The sequence below is a fragment of the Triplophysa rosa genome, linkage group LG8 (assembly GCF_024868665.1).
Source record: "Triplophysa rosa linkage group LG8, Trosa_1v2, whole genome shotgun sequence".
Classification (NCBI taxonomy): Eukaryota; Metazoa; Chordata; class Actinopteri; order Cypriniformes; family Nemacheilidae; genus Triplophysa; species Triplophysa rosa.
Genome location: NC_079897.1, coordinates 2,495,060 through 2,515,238, shown reverse-complemented (window position 1 = coordinate 2,515,238; position 20,179 = coordinate 2,495,060). Strand labels below are relative to the sequence as shown.

Genomic DNA, 20,179 nt, shown 5'->3' with positions numbered 1-20,179 from the left:
CCGTCTGTGACCTGATTTCGAACAAGATCCGGTCCAAACGACAATTCGTTCACTAGTTCGCAGCAGCAAACCAAAACAGAGGAAAGTTCGTGTTGGCCGGTAAACACCCTCGAGCCACCATTGGTCCATGGCCATTACGTAATAGGTGGGTGTGTTGTTTGTGTGGCCAAGTGCGGAGGCTATTTGGATACGTCATGTAAACCCCGCCTCCAGACACAAAGGGGTGTTGGATTGTTCGAAAGCACTAAACCGTCTCAACGTTTTCGAGCTTCGTTTTACCCCCAAACGCAATTCGCATGGATTATACCGAGCCCTTTAGTCCTAACGTGTCTCTGCTGTAAAGTCTTTATAATATTAGCGCAGGTCCTAGCTCCTGCCTGACTTTTATCCTTCTTTTTACACTTAAAATCCACAAACCTTTTATTTTATGTAATACATAAGTCATAGCTCTTTCTACAGTCTTTCTAATGCCTGCAAAATCTCTTCCCTGCGTCAACATGAGAACGACATCTTTTTGTACCGTCACCGTCGTGTTTGGACTGAGCGGTTCGTGACAAATCTATAACACAACGCTAGTGGCCGCTGTTAATTAAGAACTGCGCCTGTAAATGGACAGGTGGAAAGATCGCCTAGCAGAAAAAGATAGACAAAAAACCTAAGGTCCTCACAGAGGCGTAGCCAGAACTTTTTTTTAGAGGTGGCCAGGTAAGACCCAGTGATTTTATTAGGGTGACCAAAAAATCCTTACAGACAGAAATTCTTTAACTTCTACTGTAATTTACACCAATTCTTCATTACACATAGTTTGCTGGTCAAAAACACACACAAAGAACGTAAAGTAAACCATTTATTTGCAATGCTTTCATGTGCTAACATTATTTTTAAATAATCTGCTAGCTATCATTTGCATAAGTTAGCGTTTTTTATAGAAAATAAACATTTTCGCGAAAATGTAATTTATGAATGAAATCCAGTTAAACAAGACTGATTTTACTGACCTGATCCTTCTGCTCGTGATGAACATCCATGGTACACAGACAGTACCTGTCAGGAAGCGGTTAGCAGCTGTTCAGCTGTAGCGCTCAGACTGTTTGCGTCAGCGTATGACATCATATTAACGCGAGAGTAATGTTCTTCGCGCGTTACTTTCAGTGCATACGCTAAATGATCTGCGCAGCACTCCGTAAACTCCGACACGCATCTTAAAACTGCTTCGCACAACAGAGGTGGCCAGATAGGTGGCCATCCATCATTCAGGGGTAGCCGTGGCCACCATGTAGCTACGCCCCTGGGTCCTCATGTAATCAAATTTGAAGTTTATTTTTGGGGTTTTTAGTATTAATATGACTCCTTTGGATATCTATTAAACTAGCGTGCTCCCAAACGTTAACAAAACAATCAAAACTTACAGCGATTTCTATGACATGATCCAGCACTTCATTTTCTCATCAGATTTCAGACGGTGAGGTAAACTAAACGCCCTTTCTTAGGTACGTCTACATGTTGAACAAAGCAGCACTTTTCAAGGCTTTTCGGAGGATTTTTAAACCAGACAGACACACAAACTTGAATTTCAAGTCTTCTACATTTCAAATGAACACGTTTGTGTAGAGTTTGGTGGACACGGCTTGAAAGATCTAGGAATTTGTTAGTTTCTAAACTTGAGTGTCCAAATGTTTGACAATAATTATAATTACTGGTAGCAGGCCTACTTCCAATGTCCAATTTAACAGACCTGCTGAAATGTCCCGAGGTTTTTATCCAAAAGTTAAAATTCAATGTAAACAATTTATTGCGTTTTATTATTTTCCCTGCCCAAACCCTTCTAGAAAAAGCCAAAAGTCAATGTTATAAGAAATGTAAACATTTTTGGTAATTAAACTCGAATAAAATATGGGACTTTATATTATAAAAAAATAATTAAAAAAAATTGTAAAAGTTGCTTTGCAACAAACCAAAATTTAGGTGGAAGCCTCAAAACGATTACCTGAAAATACATAAAACTTAAACTGAAGTAGAAATAAACTTATAAACCTAAATAGTAAAATGACAAAAGCACATGCAAAAATAGCAAAACACAAAACTATAATTAACATGAAAACTGAACAAATAATAATCAAGTTCATCATCTGTAAATATCAATAAAACTGGTTCAGACCCACAACCTTGTTTTTTAAAGCACACAACTTCATGGGATTTTTCGGAAACTGCAGGTTGAGGAACAAGTTGAAGGATTGTGCAAAGTTGGACGTGTACGTAACTTGACCTTAACAATGGATCGACATTACCAAACAATAACAAAATGCATCTTTCCCTCAGATAGCTTTAGGCTCACATCATCACTCTTGCTTTGCTAGAAATGGCACGAAAATCTTTACGTATTGAAGACATTAAAGCATTTTGTGCATCAGCTTCTCGGTGGGCCGCTGTCGGTAACCCGCTGTGGAAAAATATGAGCAACAGAAGCGCTGCTGTACACAGTTCAGAGAGAACGTTAATTATTTGTGATTAAAGCCAATTTGACAGCCTCATTGAAACAAGCGAACCAGTGGTTCGGTACACAGCAGCTCTGTGAAAGCATCACCCATGACTCTCTATGTGGAGGTGATAACAGAAGGTACATTTGTGTTTCCCTAAGGACGAACCAGCGTTGGCAAGGCGGCAAAAGATTAATGTTTAAGTTTTCAGAACGGCAGTGTTCGAAGTAAACACTGAGTCAAAGCCACTTTGCTGTTTTTACGACAATCAAAAATAGACAGAACACACTTATGGCTGAAATGATCTTTAAAACAAAATTTGAATGGATGATTTTATTACAGAACTTGAGAAAAAATAACCATAAGCAGAATGTTGAACGCTGGAGAATATCGATACAGTTGCTGACTTGAAGCACCATAATTCAGAAACTTGAAGGTAATTACCGGTCTGTCTGATTCTGAGCCCTGAAAATCTCCATCATCTCACAGCGGGACTCTGGCAGATGTGCAGTAACTCGCGTAATGACAAAAACCAAGAAAAGAACAAGCAACGAGAGATGTGTCCGCTTTTATTGGCCTCGTACAAGTACAAATGGCAAAAAACGGTACATGATTCTCCCCAAAGCTCATCATGAATATACTTTTGCTCTTCAGAGATGAAAAAGGCAGATGGTTTGGCTCTATCCTCGCTTTGTCTCGTCTCTTCCTCTGTCTTGGCACTCTCTCTTTAGCTGTTGTGGCCCTGCAGGGCCTCTGCCATGAAGAGTTTGCCAAGGTTCTGGGAGGTGAACTCCTTAATGTTCTGACAGTAGTTGTTGATTTGTCCTTGTGAAGAGAAAACAGAACAGAAATGATATATAACAAGACCAAGTGATGTTGTTCATTTAAATGGAGTGACTGTTTGCACACATGATGCACACAGATGCAACCCTATAGTTTGATGAAGACTATAGGTTATTTTTTCTTTATATTCTTTTTCTTTTCTTTTTTTAAAGGGGTCATATGCCGCTAAGACCGCCAAAATGTAAACGCAAGTAAGGTGGGCGTACCTGTCAGTACAATTGAAGAGGAACCTGATGTTGGTAAGAGGCGTTACATTTCCGTCACACGCTTGCAGTATTTGACCAATCATACGCACTGGTTAACTGGCCAATCATAGCACACCTCGCTTTTCAGAGCGATGAGCTTTGTAAAAAATCTGCGCGTTTCAGAGAGGCGGGGCAAAGAGGAGATACAAACATGCACGGTATGTGGAAAATACAGCGTTTTTGAACCTTAAATCCTGTATAAACATTGCATTATATCCATCTAAAACAAACCATAATATTTGTTTTAGTCGTGACATATGACCCCTTTAAATTTCCCTGCTTGTAAAGTTGTATTTTACATACATATATTATATCTGTATTTTGTAATATATTTGTATTCTGTGTTAGTGATATTTGTATGCACCATGGGTCTGAGAGTAACACAATTACAATCCTCTATATGTATGTACTGTACATGTGGCAGAATTAACAATAAAGCAGACTTTGACTTTGAAGACAGACACACGGGTATGACAAGTGTTTGTTTCATTATATAGTTTTACTACAATGCTTATGTAAAATGCGTAAAGCTGCAATTTCATAATTTTATTTTGTGGTAAAAAAAGGCACAAAAATCATTGAGTAGATACATAAAAAAAATGTTTTACCCTTACCACAATTTACAACAGTAAAACTTATAATGAAGATTTATTATTTGAGCTGTCGGGACAGATTTAAGAGGAAATGTCAGTTTGACATAATTTGACTAACCCACGTTATGATCAGTACAGAAAGTAACCTACACTTTTAGGTTTTAAACAGAGATGGCGACAGAGAGTCAAAATTTATGGATTGCAGCTTTAAATGTTTTTAAAGGACCCATTGCATGAAAGTCAATTTTTTTCTGTGTTTAAGTGCTATAATCGGGTCTCCGGTGCATCTAGCAACCCACAAAACGTGAAAAACAAGATCCCAGTAACTTTGTTTTGGTAAGCCTTTCTCTGCAAGCATGTGAGAAACCGAGCCGTTCAGATTTCGCTCCTGTTGTGACGTAAAAGCAGTATCTTATTATAATATTACCGCACCTTAATCTACACAATTCCACCCACGGCGCTCCGCCATTGTTGTTTTCACAAGCGACAGCGGTGTACTAACATACAACATGCAATGTAGTCACTGCACAGAGTCCTAACCTCGGAAGAGACAGGAGTGATTTATTTTATTTTTAGTGGAAATCCATCAGAAACCATAAGTAAAAACCTGCTTGTTTGCACGAATCACTTCAAACCGGAGTGCTTTTTCAACCTGGGACAGTAGAAGCAGGATTAGCTTCAAAGTTGTTCCTCAAGAGGGATCGAGACCAACTGAACGAGACAAAACTGCCGATGTAAGTAATATTTATTAACAGTCTGAATTGACGTACATGTACCGTATATATAGGAGGATAACGTTAGCATATGATAGCGAAGGGAGCTAAGTCAGTCACGGGCTAAATAGAACATTCAAAGCCAGTGTTAAACTTACTCTATATTTATATGTTATTTGGCAAATGGACACTTGGAGTTTAGCTGTATGTATGTTAATACATTATGTGCGTTAATATGTTCAGCTGCGGCAAGCTGTTTGCTTTGCTAATGAACAGGGGCGAACACTGCGGTTAGTTTCATTTTAAATCATTCGTCTTTAGGCTGAAAAATCTGTCACAGCATCTCTCACGTTGTGTGTGTAACGTCATAACTTGTCAACGACAAGCGCTAAAATCCACGTAATTCCGCTGAGATCTGCAGGTGCACATTCCATGGATTTTAGGCAAGCATACACGCACAACGTGAGCGCATTAGGATGCGCTGTTTGCTGTGACGGATTTTTTAGTCTCCGGACGAATGATTTGAGACGTTTAAAACGAAACTAAAAAGAGAGGAGATCAGGAAACATAATTCAGCTAAACCATTGCCATGGCAGTACTACACATGTGTTGCGTTGACATGCTGGACGGAGGGGGGGGGGGGTGTGTGTGGGTTGCGCTGTAACTCATTATCACTTAAAGAGACATGCACCAACACGGGTTGCTGTGAGCATAGCTGTTTTTGACGAGGCAAAAAGGGTTTTGTTTACACAGCCATAGAGTGTTTTTAAGCAAAATATGTTCCAGACATTTCATGAAGACCCTAATAAATCATACCGACTTGTTGAAAGTGCTCATCCTATGAGTCCTTTAATATAAATTAAGTATATATACTATAGTATATAGAATTTGGTGTAAATTAATGATGTAATGCAAGTTAGAATAATAACTATAACTATTGCAATTGTAACTGTATTCTGTTCTGTTCTATACAATGTATTTTAAATGAGCTAATGATATAAAAATATATTTAAATAAATTATACATATATTTTTAATTATATAAATACATAACAGAATATATCTCATATTGTATATATCATTATACAAACATATATTCTAATATTATTGCTCATAATAATACTACTACTACTAATAATAATAAATATTGTAAATATATATGCTTTACTATATACGTACACATATAGTGTATGTATGTATGTATAAAAATATTATACACTGCACGCATAAAAATATTGAAAAAAATAATTAAGAAAATAAAAATCGGCACAATTTAAAATGTAAAAGCTCTGATTTTTTACAGTAAACAAAAAGAAATAAACAGATGCGAGCTTTTGCTGAGGTGATGTATTAAGATGTGCAGTAGTGAATCACGGTCTACAGAGATGCTGGCTGTCGGATAACAGGCAGCGGGTTTAACAGACTCCATCTGAATCACTTCTGAGCAAAAGGACAGCGTGAAGATTTAAGGCCCGCGCTTCAAGCTCATTCCCATTTCAACTGCCCCATTCATCGCTGAAGTGATCAATTCTGCAGTAAATGGCTGATAGCGTGCAGGATGTCAGAGGAAAATCTAAATGCTTAACCGGCCCACAACGCTGGCCGGTGACCCCGCAAGTACCTGAGATGAGAAGCGTGTCCATGCGTGCGGGAGGAGGTGGAGGTTTAAACATCTTGACGATGTCTTCTTCTGGAAGCGGTGGCTCTCCACGACTCTGACGCTGAGCATTCTCCTGCTGTCTCCTCTGGAGATACTAGAAAAAACAGAAGATGAGGAAAAAGATTAGCCAAGGTTGAATAGCAACAGCTCTTTTTATGGAGGAACCTGGAACGCCTTGGTCAGTTGAAACAAGGCAAAAAGTTTCCAAAAGGGCGAGACGGAGACAGAACCAAAGACTAATGGAAGAACCATTCCAACTCGGCTGGAATAAATAAAAGCCGAGTAGTTGCCGGGTTTGGTGTCATTTAGGGGCAATTGAGACCGTCTGTGAGAATACAGATGCATTTCAAGAGCATCAGAATGAGTCCGGGTCACTGCATCCAGTGACATTCTGTACCACACGCCTGAAAAAAACAAGTTATAAACTTGAAGAAAATGAAGATATATATAACGGCCAACGATGAAAACGTGTCAACCTGTGATCAGCCATGACTACAAAATCAAACAGTGCTCACCAATTCAGAAATATACTTGTTTCATTATAATAAATACGATAATCTTACATTGTGGCTATCCATCAAGTTTCACATAAAAATAACAAAATAAAAATCATTTTCAATTGTAAAGTATAAAATTCACTGGAGCATCCAAAAATAAGCATTTACTTAATTAAATATAATGTAGAGGTGTCCACCCTATAACAACTGAGGTCTTTAATTTATAAATATGAATAAAGATGCACATTTTGTATCACACCTTTGCCATTTTCAAGCTTTATTTGAATGTGCAGGGTCAAGTAAAGCCAATATTGTGAATCTCCAGACACCACTTTAGTCAACTATATAAACCATTTCTGTTGAATTTCCCACAAACATCACTACAGCATGGCATGTACTGATAAAGTGACATTATATCGACATATCTTTATATCTTGACTTTATATCACATCCATATAAGAGACATCATAACAGTCATTCCTTCAACCTTCAGGCGGTCTGAACACACATTTGAAACAGAAATCCAGTCCTACATTTTCCCGTTTTCAAGCTCGACCATTCATTTTTTTCCACGATGCCGTAGATCAACTTTTAATAAACGCTATACTCACAGTAAAAAAAAGGAGAAATTCACATCATATTTTAGTTGTTGCGACTTATATCACCGGTGAGGATACTGGCCATTTTTGTTGAAATTAGGCATATGATTTAGGAACGCAAACTGCCAACGCAGCGGCAGTTCTCTTTGATATTAAATGGTGATTGATGCGGGTCATTTGGTTTATATGGTGCACCCGGGAACCGACGCCGTGCTCTCTGCCGTGTGGAGGCGGCGATGGGAAGGATATGATCGATGACGAGAGTAATTACGGCAGATTTCAGCGTGCTTGATATAAGAGCCGTTGTGGCGAACTGATCGTGACCGAGCCGCTGGAGTCTGGTCCCGTTTGAAGGCACCTTTTAAATTTGTTGCAAAGCCGCAAACTTCCTGCCAAAGAGGACGTGCATAAACGCAGACGCCCCGCTAGAAGTAACGTTCTTCTTACTGCAAATTACCCTGGAGGAGTTTTATTGCTCGGAGGTTGCTTTTTCGTAGCCCTGAAGATTTGATGGAGATCTCAGTTGTGTTTCATTTAAGTATCAAATTAGTCTCAGATGTTTTCCCTGAAGTTACTTCGAATAAAAAGAAACAAATTGATACCATTCGTGAAGCTTATGGAGGTGTAAAAGAAATGTAGATTGTTGAGGTAAAATAATCTGTACATAACACGAGGTCAGAGGAACAAACCAGAACCATCACGCTCGTCCGTCCTGCTTGCGATCTGCTCTCTTCCGACGTCGTGCTTACAAAATGCCAGCAAAGCAAAAAATGTGAAAATGTCAAGGGCATTTCGGTCCATTTGTCGATTTGCAGAATTGGATAAAAATATGAATGTGAAGGGGGGGCGCTGTAAATTACACGACCCGCCTGAACTCTAAATTACATATATTGAGCGCTTTTATCTCGGGCACGGAGAAATGGCAGCAGTTTATGGTACGCATTTAACTCTGACTACGCAATACATCTTTATGCCCCATCATACAGGTCTTAATATACTGAATTAAATATTACACACAAAATGTTAAAGATCATCTCATTTTCTTTTATACAATAGTCTTTGTTCAGTTAATAGTGCTAATGTGCGTCTTGCAATTATACAATGCATTTTATTTTTCTAAAATCTTTTCTCTATCACTTTTCCTTATTATAATATCGTTTTTCTTACATGTCCAGTGTTTGTGCTTGCTTGTCTTTTTCTGTTAAGCTGCTTTGCAACAATGCGAAATCGTAAACACAGGAAGGAATTTCAAATCTCACTAAGATTCTCACTCACAATTCAGTCTATTCCATGTTATTACACAAAAAGTGGATCGTGAAAATGAAATACTGGCTTTTATTAAAAACATTGAAGGTAATTCTTGGAAACGGCTTGAATGATTTCTCTGAATATCAAAAAATCTCACACTGACAGGCTCGTGTAATCGATCTGTCAAACCCTTACTGAGCAACACCGGGTCTTTCTTTCCACTCGGTTTGGTTTCATAAAATGAGCTGCATGAAATCTAAGTTACAGGTTCACAATTCCCTTTTATTAAAACACTTCATTGTTCTACGGCACTTTTTACAATTTGGCATTTTTGCAAAGAAGCTTCACAGAAACTAGAACGGAGAGACAAAAAGAAAAAATTAAATAGGAATAAGAAAAAAGAACTGACAGAAAACAGGACTATAATAAAATATACACTACCTGTCAAAAGAAAAGTTTTCTTGTCATTTTATCAAACACAGGGCTCCAGACTTACTTTTTTACTAGGAGCACTGTAGCCACTCACTGAAAATTTCAGGAGCGCAAGCAAAAACATTTATTTACTCAAATCAGCCTGCAATGCAATTATTCAAATTTTCCCCCAAAATAACGATTACTGATACTGACAAATAAGTTACTTGATGACAGCAGATTTGTTTATGTTCATTTAAAAAGAGGCAGGGTCTACAGAGAAGCTTTGTCATTGATTGGTGCTAAATAGAGAAACTGTAATCTGAATTCATGTGAACCAACAGAAATTGTGCTCGTCAAAGTATATATTTAAGTGTTCACAGTGTTACATTAAAGCAAAATGAAAGGTCTCGTGTTATTACGTTCTTGTTACGATGATTCCATTGTGTATTAAGGACACCTTTCCTCATGTTCACAACATATGTAAATATACCGTCAAATAAAACTCATTCGTTCGTTCTTGCTGTGAACGGATTTGAAATGATCGAGCGCTGTCTCAAGTAATCCACAGATAAATAACGTTTCCTGAACTCCTCGGCGGTTAGTTCCGTTTTAAACGTCTCGTATATCAAATCGTTCGTCCTCGGGCTCAAAAAAATCACGACTCGTAGTAATGCGCTCACGTGGTGCGTGTGTAAACTTGTCAATGACGACCTGGATTGTGCTGACGCGAGTGACCCGCGCAGTTGACTATAACACACGGCCTACACTGGTGGCGGACTCGCGTTCTATCTACTCGTCTTTCCATATGAAATAACATGAAATTCCAAATTTGCAGGTCGCACATGCGCGAGTACTTGTAAAAAGTCTCGAAAACTGGTCGCAAAATGCAACCATTTGGTCGCAGTCTGGAACCCTGCAAACAGCTTCTTGAGGTCTCATCCTGAGATGCTTTTAAACAATATTAAAGGAGTTCCCATCTATTCTGGGCTCTTACAGGCTGCTCTTTCTTCATTATTCAGTCGAAGTCATCAATTTCAAAAACATTTTTTATTAAAGAAAATGTTAGTGTCATGAAAAAAAAATTTTTTTAGATGTTTAAAATGATATTTTTGACAGGTAGTCGACGATTTCAGCGGCAACAACATAAACAAACATTATGTGCCCCAAGCTTAACGTCCGGTAGACCTCCGCAAAAAATTAGTTTTAATGTAATTTAGTATAATTAATAAACTACAAACAAAAATTTAATTAAATATAAAATAAATTGATATATTATAACCAAAACAGAACGGCATGTAACTTCGTGCCAGCGTATACGCCTGATAAAACCGTCTATAGAATACATGCTATTATTGCAATTATTTCATACTACGTACATCAGCGACACAAACAAAAACACAGTTCAAATAAAAAAGAATTCAGGTGCCTGTTAAATTTACAATTGAATAATAATAATCGCCGTACTCGCTATTCTCACTCTTTGGTGCTTTTACCTTGAAAAGTATCGATCACAAAAATCAGATAACGGTGGGAAGTCAATAATATCTCTGGCTCTGAATTTGCTCTGAGCGGCGGCATGCACTCGCTCTTCTTGAGCTGCTCTGTTGTCATCAAGCATGTAATTGGATATTTCAGTCGCTGTAAATGACGACTCGGGCTGAAATGGCATTGCTGCATGCGGGACGAGAGAGAGAGAGAGAGAGAGAGAGACAGAGAGAGAGAGACAGAGAGAGAGAGAGAGAGAGAGAGAGAGAGAGAGAGAGAGAAGAGACAGAGAAGAGAGATGGAGAGAGAGAGAGACGAGAGAAGAAGAGAGAGAAGAGAGAGGAGACAGAGAGAAGAGAGAGAGAGAAAGAGAAAGAGATGAGAGAGAGAGAGAAGAAGAGAAGAGAGAGAGAGAGGACAGAGAGAAGAGAGAGAGAGACAGAGAGACGAGAGACAGAACGAGAGAGAAGAGGAGAGAGATGAGAGAGACCAGACAAGAGAGAGAGACAAGAGAGAAGAGAAGAGAGAGAGAGAGGAGAGACACGAAGAGAGAGAGACAGAGAGAGACAGAAGAGAGACGAGAGAGAGAGAGAGAGAGAGAGAGAGAGAGAACAGAGAAGAGAGAGAGAGAGAGACAGAGAGGAAGAGAGAGAGAGAGAGACAGAGAACGGAGAGAGACAGAGAGAGAGAGAGAGAAGAGAGAGAGAGAGGAAGAGAGAGAAGAGACAGAGAAGAGAGAGGGAAGAGAAGAGAGAGAAGAGAGAGAGAGAGAGAGAGAGAGAGAGAGACAGAAGAGAAGAGAGAGAGAGAGAAAGAGAGAGAGAGAGAAGAGATAGTGAGACGAGGGAAGAGAAGAGAGAGAGAGAGAGAGAAGAGAGAGAGAGAGAGAGAGGAGAAGAAGAGAGAGAGAGAGAGAGAGAGAGAGAGAGAGAGAGAGAGAGAGAGAGAGAGAGAGAGAGAGAGAGAGAGAGATAAGACACAGAAAAGCAAATATACCTGCTGCTTCTGCTGTTGTTGCTTGCTGTTGTTGCGGCAGTATGTATTGAATTTAACAATGTCTTGGGTCATGTCGTCCACGCGGTCCATGAGGAGCTGGAGGCTCTTTTCCAGGTGGTTACTATAGCAACAGATAGACAGAGTTTAGTCGAGAAAAGTTTGCGTGATGAACGTTCGACTGCACATCAAACATAACTGCTCCTCAATTAAAAAAACATGATTGGAGTTAATAAGAGAGACTATCTGATCTAAATTTCTAACTGTAGCATGTGGCAAATTTTGTGGGCCACCAAATATGAAAAGTCTTAATGACTTCTGGACATGTCGGCTGTGTACCAAACTAATTAGCAGTTAATGTAGGCTGCATTTTAAAGCACGTATTTTAGATGCAAATGCTGCTTGAACAGGTGGATGCTATAATTCAAAAACACAACATGCATATTTTATGGTGAAGACAATCCCAGAATGCACTGCGGGAGGTTAAGGGGAAAGCAATCCATTAAATAATTAATTGAACACAATTCATTCAACATCAGAGAAACAGATGAACAAATCTGTATCACTTTAAAATTGTGTTTGCATTAACTAATATTGACAAAGTTGAATTAATTCGGAAAAACACATGATGATCAATAATCGTTCATATTAGCGAATGCTTAAAATAAAAATGACTCAAAAGCACACGTCCTTTTCAACAGTCTGACCGGCCGGACGGCTGTAAAGAAATGTCCGACATCCTAAAAAGACACCACAACGTTCATCTCCACGCGTTTTCACTCGGAGTTTTCGGAGTGACACATCTGCGCTATAGACCTATTGGTATTTGCCAAGAATGTAAAGGGCATCTCTGTACACAGGAAGATGGAAATTATACACTGAATACCTTATCATGATCCGTTCACTGATGGGAGTGCTGAATGATTTCACCAGCAGGCCCTATTAAACACACCAACTCCTGGGATGCTCGGAATTACAAATGAAAGACTTACTCAAAATGGCAAAGAATGTGCCGACTCACAAAGCATCAAGTATAAAGAGCACAACACCTGCTCACATCCCCAGTATTTAGTATATCAATTAGACTGATTCCAAAGAGCGGCCCGACCAGCTGCGTCTGCGGGAGGTGCGCAAACAGACGGAAAAATTGAATCCTCGCTTCCCTACGTTCATTAGAGATGATGTACTGTAATGAAGAACATACACTTTCATGTTCTTTTGGAATAAAAAAAGTGTGTGATGTACCAGGTAAACTAGGGCTGTGAGGAAAAAAATACGTACGCCTTTTGATGATATTCAATACTCATACTTTAACGTTTTTGAGGGATAAACAAATCAATGAATCAGTTTGAAAAATGATTCACTGAAACGAACAGTTTAAACTAATTCACATAAGACGTTATTAAAACGTTTTCTTAACGTTGTGAGATGAAAAAGCATCAATTGGCAGTCACATGCCTCATGCAATGTACAACGTTTCTCGATGTTCAATAAAATTCAATACTTTAATGTAAACCTACTTTATCATTTACAACACAAAGCTCCCTCCCTGTTCAGTCCTCTGGATCATTTATTGACACGAAAACAGATCATCCTAACCCACATTTACATATAAACCTATTCAATATTCAGCGTCGTGGCCTAACCTGATGAATGATGCCAGTACACGGCAAAAACACAGAGGTCATTCACATAGATGGTTTTAAAGGAACAGATGCAAAAAATGCCACTTTAAAGGACAGTTCACCCTAAAATACAAGTTCGGTCATGATTTTTTTCACCCTCGTGTCAATCAAAACCTATACGACTTTCTTTATTCCGCAGAACAAAGAAAAGAGGATATTCTGAGAAATGTTGAGGTTGAATGTTGTTTTGGTAACACGCGTTCTTCAAATGATTATATTACATGTATTGTAGACGAAGTCATTCAGGTTTGAAATGACATAAGGGTGAATAAATGATGTAAGAAATGCCATTTTTTATGTGAACTATCCCTTTAAATTCTAAGGACGAGAAAGATGATGAACACTGTTTGTAAAACGCCGTTTCCTTCCACTAGAAACCCCGACTAACAGAAGAATACTTTTTTTCTCAGAATACTTTTCATTAAACAAGTTTAATATAGCGTCCTTCGAGCTACGTGTCATATTAATAAAAAAACACTTGATTCCGACTATAAAGAGGTCCATTTCTGGGAAAAGATTTTCTGTTCTCCTGGAAACCCTCATCTCAATCTGTAATAAAATTCGGTGGAATCTAAGTGGATTAGTCAAATTAATTTCTACGGAGAATATTTGCATGGGAATAAAATGTTCAAGCCTCATTTAAACCCCTTACGGACTGATCCTCCTAAAAACTTGAGTTTTTTCTGGTCTGAAAGAGCTCGCCGGTCTGAGAAAAAGAACACTTAAGCGCAATAATACAAACTAATCACATAACCGTACATAGTAAGATAACAAAATCAACATTGTGAAGTAAAGAAGAAACACTTTGCATATCTTATTTCATGTTGTTTACTTTAAAACAGCAATAAAATGCTTTCTGGTATTCTGGAACAAACACATTTTACCCAAACGTTCGTTCAATATGTCATTTTCTCACGTTCAGCCTGTGTCATCTTCACAGATTTGCAGATTTCATGTTTCGTGAATTTTGAGACACCGTTTAGTGCGCCAAAGTAAAATCTAAATTCTTAAAATCTAAAGTTAAGAACCACAGATTTACACTGGGGCCAGAGGGTATAGATGCAAATCTGAGATATAAAATTTGCATAAATGGGTTAAATAAAGTCAACCGAGCAACAGATCGGAATAAATGCAAAAAAGTTCTCTGCTCGCAGGCATGCGGCTTTACTTGAGCTTTTTCGCCCAGACACCACGGAAGCCCTATTTGAAGGGTCTGGATTCAACTGCGCCGTAAGGGCATGTCAGCGTGTACTGCATTTCCTCGGTCAACTTCCTGTGCGAAACCGACTGGAGAGGCTTATAAAAGACACGGATTGACAAGATGAATCAGCAAATGACCAATCTTTTCCACACGCCGCCTCCGGCCGAGGTCGGGACCCGGACTGACCTGCTAGACAGACTGAGCAGCTCGTGTTTGTCGGCCACCGTACTCTTCTCCTGAAGATCCCACATGAGCACGTTTATGAGATGGGAGTTCTTGATGGTGATGGGGACCTCCTCGAACATGTGCTCGAATCCAACGGCGGCCTTCTTCAACCTGTCGAAAGCAGAGAAGATACAACCAAAATGTATTCGAGTTGTCTGAACCGAGTAGATGGAGATGCAACGTTCCAGAAAATAACCGGATGATTTGTATCTTTGATAAATAAAGGAAGAGTTCACCAAAATATGAAGATTCTCTCACTCTCATGTCATCCCAGATGTATATCGATCTTTTCACAGTCGAACACAAACAAAGAGTTATTTAAATAAAAAAAATCCATCACTTTGATATACATGTAACCATAAACCATGAAAGCAATTCAAATGACTCATGAGGCTAAATAAATGTTTTCTGAAAGGATAGCTATATTTAATCATTTGAGCTTATTTCGCAAAACTGAAACCAAACTAGGGCTGCACGATAATTTATCGCGATACCACTAAATCCTATTGTAATCGAGCTGGCTGCGATATGCAATGTGTCGATATTTTTTTAATGCGTAGCTTGTCCGTGAAGCACGGCTCTGGGATCAGTAGGAAATGCTGCTCGATCTAAAAGCAGTGCGAGTTTGAGTCGCTTATAATGTGCATTTGAAAAAGCAACACCCGTCAAACATGATCATTATAAATATACTTTATTATCATAAAAATACCTGATGGGGCTTGAGTAACAGTAATAAAAAGACGTCCATAGGCATTTCCCAGATTCTAGAACGTGTCATGGTCTTCTTCTGCAGTGCGTATTTGGAGTTTCCGCACGAGAGCGCCCTCTGGCTTTCGGATGCAGCAGCATTTTCCAGTACTTCACTCAAAAGCTGTGCATAAATCACGTGATATTTATCGTCGGTTTATCGCGACAGCCCTAAACCAAACAAACACATTCGAGTGCTAAATTCAAATATAAATGTACGTAAATGTTGATAACATTAAATTGAATTGGTTTGCACATCTTGTGATGAATAACTAATGACAACTAGTCGACAAGAAATGCGAGAATCAAAAAGATACCAAGTTATTGACGGGTCGCAATCATTCAATCTAGTGCTCTTATGGCTTTTAATTTCAGTAAATATGCTCAAAGTATTAACCATTTTCTCTAACAAGCATACATTTAACTTCAGAAGACATTTATTAAACCACTGGAGTCATTGGGATTGCTTTTCTGATGGATGAGCTACAGCACTGTGTGACCTATATACATCTATAAAGTGATGAATACCTTTATAAAAGCAAAAATCTTCATCCATTTATGACTGAAGGAAAAGAAAGACATATTCATCCGAGATGGCATGAGGATAGTTTATTTTTTATTTTTGGGTGGATGAAAACTGATTTCCTCAAGTTGTCCTATTGATGTGGAAAAAAAAGTGCTCATATAAAATCTCATTCATAGGGCCCTTACACTGCAAATGAAAACTGAAACACAACACTAACAGGCCCTAAATATAATCAATTCATTACAAATTCACACCGTATGAAATAATTCATAATTTAGAAGTTCAATGTATTCTATTCTATTCTATTGCTTCCAAATGCATTATTTTATTTATGCAAAATATAATTTGCATAATATATGACTTGGATATGGTCAGATAGAATCGCAGCATTTAAATTGATATTCTGTATAAATCCATCATGCGATCTGTATTCATCTTTGCTGACCACCGCCCCACTCCCCCTCAGTTAACAACACAAAACAGAGGTTCATTTTCATAATCAATAACCCTTCCACTCCACGACTGCTTGTGGAATAATAAACACTCCTGTCAGTCGGGGGCGCTGACATCTGACAAGGTCGAAACAGGTCACAGGAACACCTTTAATGCATCTGAGAAGTCTTTTAACCCGCAGCCATCCCTAGAGCTCTTCCGTCCCCGAGGGCGAAAGACTGCTTTCTAACGGCCGCTGGAATTTGTACTTGTGATCTCTCCCAACATCCCAGCTTTGCTGATACATTCTCCCATTAAACTTGCGTCTAACTGCAGTTTAAAAGCAATTACCATCTGCCGGAAAGCAACGAGGTTGTGAACTTTGTGCATTTGTTTGCGTGCCGTCTACTGCTGCTTCACAGGCGTCTCGGCATGACAAATAAAATCCTGTCACCCATGAGAGAGGAAGAGATTCTGTTCGCACGTGTTGAGGAAGGTTCACATGAACAAAGATTAACGGTGGCAGAAACGGAAAGCGAGGGACGTAAAAAGAGAGAAGTTAAAGAAACAGTTTACCCCGAAATGAAAATGGCCATTTCAGATGTACTTTATTTAGCAGAACACAACCTTTATTGAATAAAAATACCCATCACTTTACTTACATTGAAGTAATTCAAATGACTTCCGTAGATCTTCTGAAGCTAAACTATGTGTTTGTGTGAGAAAATATCAATCATTTTATTCACTTAAATTAAATAGAATAATAATTGTATTAAATTAAAAATAACACATCGCAAATGTTTGTGGTTGAAATATGAATCTCTGATACAGTATGCTTAAGTGAATGGTATTTTTTAAACACTTGTATCAGTATGCGATTTTCAGGAAAAATATGTTTGTTAATTTTGCTAATTTAAGAATAAATATGGGGGGAAATATATGGGATTCCTTTTGTGCCAATAAGAATGAACGCAAACTTTTAAAAAACGAACAAAAATATACAATGAGAAAGAAAAAAAACACTTTGATAATGAAAACAATAAACTCAGTTGCAAGAATGTGACATGATTTCTTAACAATTTTCTAAGTTTCGTTTTTGCAAATAATAGTTTTGAATTCGCTGCTAGATTTTTCATTTGCGCTTTCCGAGTTTTCGTTTACGCTTCTCAATTTTTCGTTCGCCTTTCTGGCACAAATCTCACGTGTAGGCAGGACTTATGGCCGCTTTACGCTGATTGGCTAGTGAGTTTTTGATTGACAGCTCCCTGACAAGGAAGTCGATACTGAAGACAGTACAGTGCAACGAATCTTAGAGAACGATCTGCATGCTGTTATCTTTATTGTTTGTACTTAAAACTACTTTCTTATTTAGTTAGTATATTAGTAATTGGTATTTGAAGTTGGTAAATCATGCGCGGTGAGGATACAAGCGTCCTCCTCATCCTCAGGTAAATGAATGTAATTCAGATAATAAAGAAAATCGCTAAAAGTTGTATTCCTGTACAGTAGCAATTCTGTCTTTACTTAGCTCGTTCATTGTGTGCTTTATACTTTCTGTCAGGTATTATTTTATGGACTGTAAGATTATTTTCTTAAAAAGGAACGAACAACTTGCATTATAACATCCAATAAAGACACGTTACAGATTATTGGGTTGTGAGAAAAACGTGCCAAATGAAATCATTGCTGCATAGTTACTGTACAGAGATTAAAACTTTTAGCGATTTTATTATCTCGGTTACATAAATGTACCTGAGGGTGACTTGTGTCCAGCTGAGGAGGAGGATGACGTTGTCGCTCTTGCATACAGTCTCCTTTTAAAGAATTAAGTCCATTTATAAGTTAAGTACTGTATCTTTCTTTTTAAACTCATGGTGAATGTACAGTATTATACCCCTTTCTTTACATTCACAGAAAGTACACCTCATAAAACACTACCAATACATTCAAATGACATTTATGTTTTTTAAACGCTACAACAAAACAAATTCATAAGGTGACACAATTAGAGGCCTTCAGAATGCTTTATTAATTTAGTCTGCCTCTTGCAAACATCAATTTCATTATGTATTTACACACCAACATAAAACAGGTTAAAGAAAAGCAGAAGAGAGACTTCTTAAACTATAAACAAACATTTAAAGATAGAAACGATACATAAAATGCCACCACGATTATAATATATAAATTAGAAATATGAACTGGAAGCATAACACTTTATTGTATATCTCCTCAAAACTCACTAGGCATCTCGTTTTCCTGATATCATTGTAATTATAAATTATAGACTGCAGTCTTGACGGCCTCTAAACCCACGTAAAGTTACATGTGAATATGGCTAACGTTATCTATCCTGTCTTTACTCGACGTTGGCTTGTTGTTACGGCGTGATAGAAGCGTGTCCTACTTTTAAGTGCGTGAAAGTTGGCAACCCTGCTAATATACTAACAAAATAAGAAAGTAATTTAAGTACAAACACTAAAACAATACTATACAGAAAACCGCAAACAGATTGCTCTCTAATCCGCTGCACTGTCTTCAATTTCGAATTCCTGGTCAGAGAGCTGTCAATCCAAATCTCACTAACCAATGAGAGTAAAGTGGCCATAAATCCCGCCCACACGTGAGATTTGTGCCAGAAAGGCGAACGAAAAATTGAGAAGCGTAAACGAAAACTCGGAAAGCGCAAATGAAAAATCTAGCAGCGAATTCAAAACTATTATTTGCAAAAACGAAACTTAGAAAATTGTTAAGAAATCATGTCACATTCTTGCAACTGAGTTTATTGTTTTCATTATCAAAGTGTTTTTTTTCTTTCTCATTGTATATTTTTGTTCGTTTTTTAAAAGTTTGCGTTCATTCTTATTGGCACAAAAGGAATCCCATAGAAATATGAGATGATTAATTAGCAAAACTCAAAGAAATACTTTGTTTCTAAACTCTTTAAATACTAAAGATTTGTTAGGCATGTGAAGGAAATGAATTTGTTTTAAGATAAATTACGGTCGTACCACATGACATTTTTAAGGTTATGGCCAATTCATAGATTAAAAACACTAAAATCACTTAATTTAACATCAGCCTTTATGCGTAGTCCACATTCTTAATGTTTGAATAACTGCAATAGATATTATTATTTATTTGTATTTTAAAATCGGCAATTCTTATACATCAATGACCCAAACATCAAAGCACTAAAATTCAAATATGGCAGCGCGTTGACAATTTCAATCGTATTGGTTCTTTAATGTGTCGCTGTCAAATGACATTAGCGAGAACCAATGAAATGTATTGTTATGTCACACGGTTTTCATTTATCTCTCTTATGGGTCTGTTCTGGTTTTCACTTCAGAAGACGGGTATTAACCATCTTGTCTCATTTAAATACACTTAATGACAGATGTATATTTAGCCATTTAGCATACGACTTTATCCAAAGTGACTTACAGACAGTGTTGGGTGTAACTAGTTACTAAGTAATTAGTTACTGTAATTTAATTACTTTTCCCTTGGAAAAGTAAAGTAAGGGATTACTCTTACTTTTTCTGTAATTTAATTACAGCTACTTTTGATGTAATTAAACTAAATACTTTGTGT

At 37.9% G+C, this 20,179-nt stretch overlaps 1 protein-coding gene across 1 annotated transcript in view; it reads right to left on the bottom strand.

The window, feature by feature from the left end:
• Positions 1 to 3,029: 3,029 nt before the first annotated feature.
• Positions 3,030 to 20,179, bottom strand: part of eif3ha (eukaryotic translation initiation factor 3, subunit H, a) — a 65,281-nt gene continuing 48,131 nt past the window's right edge. Inside the window, exons 5-8 of the mRNA XM_057340062.1 lie at positions 14,839 to 14,988; positions 11,770 to 11,890; positions 6,492 to 6,624; positions 3,030 to 3,302 (exon numbers count right to left, since the gene is read on the bottom strand). Of these exons, the coding sequence (XP_057196045.1) occupies positions 3,205 to 3,302; positions 6,492 to 6,624; positions 11,770 to 11,890; positions 14,839 to 14,988 (502 nt within the window). The 3' untranslated portion in view covers positions 3,030 to 3,204. The remainder of the gene's footprint in view (positions 3,303 to 6,491; positions 6,625 to 11,769; positions 11,891 to 14,838; positions 14,989 to 20,179) is intronic.